We start from the raw sequence: 9,120 nt of genomic DNA, 5'->3' as shown, positions 1-9,120 counted from the left end.
CTCATCGCGATCCCTGGTTAGCTCATATTGCTGGCCAAGTGCTGCTCAAGTTCTCTGTACCGTCCAGGCTCAGCCCAGGCACACGGGTGTGCAACAGGAGCATGGCCTGTCGCTCCGGGTGACAGTGAAACCCAAGCCCGGTGCCTCTACAGGTTGTACATACTTAGTACAAGGCACTTTCAGAATAAATTCTGGTCTAGTTCTTCACGTTCCCTGCCATCTCCAGTAAAAATGTGGGAAGACAGGACCTCATGACTCGCTGCACCTGGAAGACAGTCAGACTAACATGTCCCGTTTTCTGCAGAGGTTCTTGTAGGACAGAAAACTTCTTCAGGTAAAGTGCAGGAGAGGGGTGGTGACACTCTAAGTGACTGAGGAGTAGTCATCGTTTTTAGAATATCCTTTACTTACACACTTCAGACTTGGGGCTTGGCGCATTTGTGCCTAGAAAGAGACAAGCAGAGTCTTCCGCCGAGTCTAGACATGGACACGCTTGGAGGAATTGGTGGTTTTCTAGCCGTAACTAAGGAAAGCTGGGGCTGAGAGATGGCAGGAGGGAGGCGGAGTGGGAGAAAGAAAGAAAAGCTGGCCGGAGGTGTGGTACTATTTTAACTCGAGTGCCCGACACAAGCAGAGTAGATTCTATAGAGAATATAGAATCCACATTCCCCCAGCTCCACTGGCTTGTTTGGGTTTGTTTGGCCTACCAAAGCCAGAAGGAGAGAGAGGGAAGGTGTACAGTGGAAACATTTAAATTGCTTTTCTCTTCAAAATGTGTGAGATGAAATCTATGACTAATTTTCTATTGGGATCTTTGTGTTTCTCAGCAAGGGAATTCCTCTTTTTGGCTTTGTTGGCTGTTTTGTGGCTTAAGAGCTGTATTTATATTGCTTTCCTGTCAGATTTGGAGATTTAAGTCTTCCCCCAAAGGATGAGCACACAGAGGTTGAACCTGTGTCTTCCTGGGCTGTCTCTTTCAAAGAAGTCAAGGCGCCATCTCAACCTAAGGGTGACAGGTGCCCTGATCACCAACGGTGGGTCTGGGATGATCCTTTACAAGGGATTTTCAAAGCACAGCCGTTGACTGTGAGCGTCGGGGCCGTTGATTAATTTCCTTAACCATCACTGCAGATATTTTTGCCTTAGTGAGGTATGATCAACAAAATGACAATTACAGGTAGGCAGTGACCTTATCTCGATTGCTCGTTCCAATCCTGATGGTTACTTGTTAATTTTGCATTCATTTTACGAGACTCCTGATGTAGGTATTCCTCAATTGATTTGATGTGTCCTCACCTTATAGAACTTTCTTCAAGGCCACCATTTCTTCAGGAAAAACATGTTCTGTACACTGTCGCTCTGTGCAGTCAACACGGAGTCAGAGTTAGCTTGGAATTTTGTCCTCTACAAGGGGCACAAATTTGATCTGTTTGATCTTGACCAGAGTACCCCTTTCCTAGGCTACCTCCTTGCCTGTTTATCCCTTTTTTTTCTCAAAAACGAATCTGTTAAGAGATGTCACGACGTTGTGAAAAGAGCGTTGAGCCAAATAGATGTGGTTAGAATCCCAACTCTGTCACTTATTAAATCTGAGGCTTTGCAAAGAGTGTTTATCTCCTCAGAGCCTGAAGAATGAAGGCAATGATACTGCCTGGGCAGGCTGGTGAGAATCAGTCGATGCTGGTCTGACTTACCAAGCATCGGGTGCTCAGTGGTGGCCTTCGCTGTTACTCCTGGGGTGCCCGACCCCGCCCACGTCTGGCGGGTTGGGCCACAAAGGGTACAGGAAGACCTGACTTCTGCCCTAAAGTACTTAGTGGGAGTACCACATGGTGGCCGAGGCTCTGGGAGCCCAGAGAAGGCGCCTCCTGTGGAATGAATGTTCCTAACACGTCGCATAGGCAACTGGACAAATTCAAGGTCTAAATGCTGCTGACCTCTGAAGAAAAAAAAAACAAGTAATTCTGAAATGTTCTCTACGTAGGCTGAAAATATTTTCGGAAGAAAGCGTACCACTCTTTGGCCCACCCTTGCCATCCCCGCCGGTGTTTACAGACCACCAGGAATTCAGGGACTTTTTGCTAGTGAAACGTAAGTTCTGCTTTGAAATGTTTGTGCAACTGAGTCTGCCTCAGAATACATGTCTTCACATTCGCCCAGGATGCCGCATAAGAAAATATCATTGGTTAAGCATCGATTCCACTGCATGGGCTGTTAACGCTTCACGGGAAACGTATTTAGTTTTCTGGTAGTGATGTGTGGGTTTTCCCCTGTGTCCTCATCCGAATCTACCATCCTTCTCACCTTCAAGAGAGGGTCTCGAAGCCTGGGGCTTAAGAGGTAAGCAGTCTCTACGGGGTGCCCGTAGCGGGGAATGACCACACAGGCATTTGTCCTTTAGCCGTGGCTTAGAGATCGCTCAGCAACACTAAGGACCCAAGTTCTTAGTAGAATCCACTGATTTCAATGGAGCCGGTCAGCAGAGCGACTTTCTTCGGCGGTTTGGGCGAAAGGAGGTGACGGGTTCAGTTGATCTACAGTTAAAGATTTGCCAGGCAGGTATAGTGGAAGAAGATGAGGCTAAAGGGGTTGCAGAGGGTGCGTTGAAGTAACAGAGCATGGAGCCAGGGAGGACCAGAGGGGGCGATGGACAGAGAGAGGAGGTAGGAGTCAAGGATCAGCATCCCTTTGAATCCCGAAGCGGATGCAGGAGGGAGGATGTGGGCCCAGTGGAGAACTCTAAGATGACAGGAAGTGGCGTTTCAACAAAATTCTGATCTTTCCCCTGATTTGGCCAAAACAAGTCATTCGAACAAAAAAATTCCCAGTCACAGAATTAGAGAATATAATACACATGCTAGAGAAAATAATAGACGTGCATAGTTTAAATTCCTTAAGAGATGTCTTGCCACAAATAAACCCAGCTTGTCCCCAGAACACAGATGCTACCCAGGAAACGTCCCTAAGAAGTTCATTTCCAGCCTATGAACACTGGCCTTCCTTTGGCTGTCTGTATAAATAATAGTTACTAATAGCTAATTTATCCGGCTTGATATGCCTAGCACTGTGCTAACTCTTCCTATATATTACATCATTTAAAAGTTCATGACTCTCATAAGGAAATATGGTTATAGCCATTTTACAAGGTAGAAAACTGAAGCCCCAAGAAGCTAATTTGCTTAGGAACACACGGAGAGCAGCAGAGCTGGGATCCAAACCCTGACTGTCTCGACTTCAAGCTCCTAACCTCTATGGCGCACCTTGCGTGCTGTGTGCTCTTAATGTGTAACTGGACCGTCCACTTTATTGACACTGTCTGTTGCCCACTAAACCCCCAGCTTTTTTCTTCCCAGAAGAAACTTCCATTAGGCTAAGAATCTGAGTACTCTGCTTACACCGTTGTTATTTTTTCTAACAATTAAATATATATATTTAATCTTATCGAATGGCATCCTAGTGTTTTGGCCATGTGTTGGATGGGTGGAAAGATGAGTGAGTAGGTGGGTGGGTGGATGGGTGGATGGATGGATGGATGGATGGATGGATGGATGGGCGAACAGGTGGGTGGGTGGGTGGATTGAATGGGTAGAATGGTAGATGAGGGCAGGTTGGGTGTATCCTGGGTCTTGAAGTAATTATATACACCCACCCTCTGCTCAGGAAGCTTACAGTCCAACAGGAAAGGTAACATAGACATACCCAAGGACTATTGATTTGCATAAGGAAATGTATAGATTTTAAGTGTCCTTCCATAAAGGAAGGGTAATTACCTATGGTGACACCAGTATTATTAGGAAGGGAGATGGTGGTCGCTATGATGAGTTTCCTCATTAATGTTAATATGTGTAACTCTCTATATAACTGGATTTATTTTAGTGATTAATGGTGAAAAAGCCACTTTGGAAACCCCAACGTTTGCCCAGAAACGTCGACGTACCCTGGATATGCTGATTCGATCATTATACCAGGATTTGATGCCAGATCTGCATAAGGTAACCCTGGGTTCACGGTCTGGGTTGAGAGCATAGTCTTAGTGAGGAGTCCTGGTTAGGAGTCGCCTGGATCCTTGCTGTCAAGACAGGACTGCGGCCACCATGGCTGACGTGCTGCCATTGTTACCGTGACAAGGAGGGACGGTGACCGTCCATACACGGGAATGTGATTTTCATTAGTCGAGGCGCAGGCTAAGGGCATGCACGTCCGGCAGGAACCCCTGCAGCGCTGGCGAGCGCTTTGGGGGGGTGGCTGTTCTTGTGCTATACCTCTCAGCGTTACCAGTGCCACCGAGCTGGTGGACAGGCCAAAGCGGGGATCGTGGAGAGAGACTGGGTGCTTTTCAAGGTTTTCTGGAGATTTACTGGCCAGGCCCGCAATCAGGCACTGAAACAAACGTTTACATTTCGTGAAAATCCACTTTGTGCCACACACTTCCCCGGCTGGCTGATGGGACATCCACATCTCTGCGACCGAGCACCCCTCCTGAGGAACTCAGTGCCTCACAGGGCACCCATGTTCCCTGGAGGTGTCCAGACACAGTGTGAGACCACCAGACCTCAGGGGACTCGTTAACACTGGGTGAAGTCATCACCGTTTAGAAGCATTGCTCTCAGTTAACTGGGAAGCACAGAACAAATTCGTAAACTCCAGCAAAACGCATTGCTAATGATGTGTGTAAATAAACGGAGTATTGGGTGTCAGGAGCTTGCCCAGGGGAGATGAGGATTATCAGAATGACCTAGTCCCTTCCCTTCAGCACAGCGACCGCCACACTTCTCTAGGCTGCCCTTGACTCCCGGCTGGTCAGCACACCCTAGCTACACACAGGGACTGGGCCGGGCTAATCCAGGGCCCCAAGGAGCAGCCAGTAATCTGTCGATTTCTTTTTCCCCCTAAGGTCAGAGCAGGGTGCCAAGAGGGTGCCAAGATGAGTGCAGGGTGTCCTTCAGGTCTCAGCTGACACATGGCTGCCTTACCCGGGCCTTCCCCAGGCCCCAGGGGAAGCCAGGGCCCCTGTTAAATGCTCTCAGATCCTGCCCTTTGCAGACACTATCCCCTGTGCCCATCGGAGAATCAGTGACTTAATCTTTCTCCCCCTTGAGAGCCTGTGCTCCACGGGGACGGAGACTTTGTATATCACATCTCCCAAACCTGGCAGAGGAATAGGCACCTATCAGTACCTGCTGATTGAATGAGTCCAACAGGAAAGGTAACACAGACATACCCAGCTCTCGGACCGTGGTCTGGAAGAGAACTCACACCTACTGAGTGTGTGCCAAGCTCTGTGCCGAGCGCCTTACATGCATTTCCTCTTCCGTCCTCATAATCCACCCAGAAGACAGGTATTAGCCACACAGAGACACCGAGGCTCACAGATGAACTCACTTGCCAAAGTCACTCAGTGGGCCACTCCAGGGAACACCATCTGCACAGACCTCAGTGCATCGTGTTCCAGGGGGGCCACGGGATGAGAATGGCCTCCCTGGAGCTGCTTGGTGGCTCAGTCCCACCTCAGGAAGTCAGGAAGCGGTGGAGCTGCCGCTTTGCTTGATTTCAAAGCCCGTGTTCTCAGCCGTCACACGGCGCTGGCTCTCCGCCTGTTGCCTCTTTTCTCCCTGGCATCTAGCACAGACCTCGGCACATGAGTGGCGCTCCGCGAATGCTTATCGAGTGAACGAATGCGAAAGGAAGACGTTATAAGTTTGGCGCTCAGAGAAGACCGAGAATGAGACTTGACAACCCTTTGTGGAAGTCATAACTTGTTTTTTCTTTTCTAGAACATGCTTAATAGACGATCTTTTAGTGACGTCTTACCAGAATCGCCCAAGTCAGCACGCAAGAAGGAGGAGGCCCGCCAGGCAGAGTTTGTTAGAATCGGGCAGGTGGGTGGGTTTTATTCTGAAACCTTTTGTGCAGGATATGTAGCTGTGAGTCCCATCCGAACCAGATGGCCCACTGCAAAGAATTTGGGTCCGCACACTCCCTCAGGAGCTCTGTCATCTCTCTGAGGATTATTGTGACACTTTTGACAGCGCGTAGGCATAGCTCTCTGCAGGTGCGTGAGGGAGAGATGCACCCTGGAGAGGAAGTGGTACTGCTGAGCGGAATCGAAAGGCCGCAGGGCTCAGGCTGGGCTCCCTCTTCCCGAGGGAGCGCATCTCGTTTGCCTGCCTCCCGGGAATTCTCTGACGAGGGGACAGCCAATTTGGGAAAAGCGCCTGAACTCATTCCTCCCTGGCCGAGTGGCAGTGTCCTTGCAGAAGACCTGAATTTCCACCCTACTGCTCGGAAGCAGTTGTCACAGTGAGGTGACTCCCAGTCATCACCTCGTTCCAGATTTTGGAGGAAATCACCACCCACCCACCCCCTTTGCCCCGCCCCCACATGATGTTAGTATTTCTGAGTTCCGGGAGGTGACACGGCTTCCTGCCTTGATCCCATGTCACAACAGGGAGGAGGAGGAGCACTGCCAGCTGCAGATAGGATTCTGACCTGAAACTAGAGAGCTAAGCAAGGTGACCAAGGGACAGCTTAGCGGCAAAGATCGCCGTTTCCCAAAACAGGGCCGCCCAGCCTTGGTCCTCGGCTCTGCTGTCACAGATTCCGATTCAAGTTTCAGGAGGGACCTGGGAATTGTTTTCAGTACTCACAGTCTGGAAATTAGCGTAGAGCTATATGGATTGCTTGAAATGACAGAATGCATTTGGGGTCATTGGGGTTGGGACACCGTCATCAGGGCTTCGCCATACCAGGCCGGCTTCAGTCCTTATCGTCAATGATGAAGCACTGTGGCAACCCGAAACTTTAGTCTGAAATCGCTCCTGTTCTATTTTAAAATTTTTTTCAAGTCGTAATTGTTGATCTTGCTATTCTTGTACTTCCTGAGAGCAAACTTTAAAAGACCTCTGTCTTCTGTAAGGCACTAAAACTGAAATCCATCGTGAGAGGGGACGCTCCATCCAGCTCAGTGGCTTCAGGGATCTATAAAAAAGAGGTGAGCTGATGAGACTCTCAAGTTCAATTGTGAATGTCTTTTGTCCTCAGTGAAGTTGCTCAAATTCTTGGAAGGAGGTTTGTGGGGCAAGAGGAAGAAGAGCTTGTCTCCTGCAGAGTCCTTAGGGGCAGCTGCACATCAGCTGGGTAGCATTCGCTGAGAGCCTGTCTCCATACTGGGCACGTGCCTTTTCACGCTTACATGGGGCTGAGCCGCTGGGCCGGGCCCAGTCAGGCGGACCAGGTCCGGCCGTGCTCCCAGGCCTTGTGTGCATACACATGACCTGGGCGTCTCGACTAAATGCGTGTTCTGATCCAGCCGCTCGGAGGCCAGGTCAGGATTCTGCATTTCTGACAAGCGCTCGTGTGGTGCCTCAGCCGACCACAGGCACACTCCGCAGACAGCCAGGCTCCAGGCAGTGCTTCTCGGGCTTTCCTGTGCGTGGGAATCGCTCCCAGAGTTCCTAGTGCCGGAGGTCTGGGGCGAGGCCTGAGAATTCGCATTTCTAACAAGTTCCCAGGTGACGCTGATGCTGCTGGTCAGAGGGCCACAGCGGAGAAACCACTGCCTACTAGACAGTTTGTTCAGTCGGCCAGGAAATTCTGTGGCCTGCGTATCTACGTCTCATTTCCACTTTTCATGGAAAGAGAACGAGGTGGTAATCGAGAAGAGAAAAAAAATAAACAAGTGGCAATCTGAACTTACTCTTTGCATGATTTTTGTATGGTAAAGCAATATATTATGTACCGAATTATATCTACGTTCAGGTTATGTAAAAATTGGTTAAATGGAACAAATTCGTGGACATCACACCACTAGGGAAGCGTTCATTTTAAAAGCAAAAGAATTATGAATACGCTGACTTTAGCGATCAAAATATAGGTGATTTGTATCAGAACTGGGGACCCTACACACTTTAAAGTCTGTTTTCAGGAAAACGACGAGCTCAGAATACAATTAACGCTAAATAATCACAACCAACTTAAGATAAAACTGCTGGCAAAGCATCTTTTCCAAAGCTGCAGAAATTCCTACCATGGGTTTGTCCATGTGCACACCAGAATTTGCAGTGTGGCCAAGCATTGCGCCAAATTCCAGTAAGATTTAGTATCCTCCTATAGCAGAAGTTCTTAGGTATCCAGAAAAATGAGAGTCCACGGGATGGAGACCTGCTCACCAGCGAACAATGAAGAAAAAGCTTCCATTTTTCGGATCAGTCCGTAACCTGCCAGTGGGGCCCCCGGCCATCCCTGGAGGAACACTGCTCCACAGGCCCTCGGGGACTGCTGCGCAAGTGTCTCAGCTGAGGCCGGAATCCCACGTCCCACATCCCGCCCCCAAGACCGTTTTATTTCCAAAGAAGAGGCTTCGTCAGCCTCCGAGGCATCCAGTATTCCCTGAGCTGTGTCGACATTCTCGGAGAGAACGCGTCAGGAGCCCCAAGCTTAGGCACGAAGGGCCGAAGACCACATTCTCGCCCTGGGGAATCCGCACGGGGCCCCTCACGTGGCAGAAGGGAGTCCAGTGCCATGGCAAATGCCACCGGGCCTCAGACCAGAGCCTCTGCGGGGCCAGATCTGAGTGCGTATCTCTGACACTTCATACAGGTCCTCGCGTCATGGAGTCCCCGACCTGTTTGAGAACTTATGAAAGCAATGGACACACACGCGCGCGCACACGCACACACACGCGCGCACACGCACACACACACACACTAGCCCATTAAAATACACAAACAGCACATATCACATTTCAAATTCAATTTCAAGATGTCACAGGCTTGCTTACGCCCTCCGTGGGTCCCCTAGGGTCCTTAGATCTTCTGGGTTAAGAACTCCTGTTCCATATATGTGATCTAAACCGTGTCCTCCGGCCAGAGAAGACTGTTGTTAAGAGCTGGTTTTTCCATCTTGCTGTTACCTAATCCTCTGATGCCTCCATCTGCCCCCGCCTCGCCCCATTGGCATTTATGTTGGCTTTACTTTTTCACGTCTTCCTGCTGTAAGTCACAAACTCAGAATTTTCAGAAATCTTAGGGAAATGCCATTCCAATTAAACCTGCACTGTGTAGCCCCTGTTTCAGTTCAGAAAATGTCTTCACATTCTTTATGTGATCTTTTCAGAGCAGT

At 49.4% G+C, this 9,120-nt stretch overlaps 1 protein-coding gene across 1 annotated transcript in view; it reads left to right on the top strand.

Moving 5' to 3' along the window:
* The window catches only part of GARNL3 (GTPase activating Rap/RanGAP domain like 3), a 125,734-nt gene that overhangs the window by 84,768 nt on the left and 31,846 nt on the right, over positions 1-9,120 (top strand). Inside the window, exons 14-18 of the mRNA XM_011364347.2 lie at positions 1,119-1,177; positions 1,985-2,091; positions 3,877-3,992; positions 5,775-5,879; positions 6,917-6,991. Of these exons, the coding sequence (XP_011362649.2) occupies positions 1,119-1,177; positions 1,985-2,091; positions 3,877-3,992; positions 5,775-5,879; positions 6,917-6,991 (462 nt within the window). The remainder of the gene's footprint in view (positions 1-1,118; positions 1,178-1,984; positions 2,092-3,876; positions 3,993-5,774; positions 5,880-6,916; positions 6,992-9,120) is intronic.

Source organism: Pteropus vampyrus, unplaced genomic scaffold (genome assembly GCF_000151845.1).
Source record: "Pteropus vampyrus isolate Shadow unplaced genomic scaffold, Pvam_2.0 Scaffold95, whole genome shotgun sequence".
Taxonomy (NCBI): domain Eukaryota; kingdom Metazoa; phylum Chordata; class Mammalia; order Chiroptera; family Pteropodidae; genus Pteropus; species Pteropus vampyrus.
The sequence above is the reverse complement of the archived record's forward strand: the minus strand, read 5'-3'. Positions and strand labels throughout refer to the sequence as shown.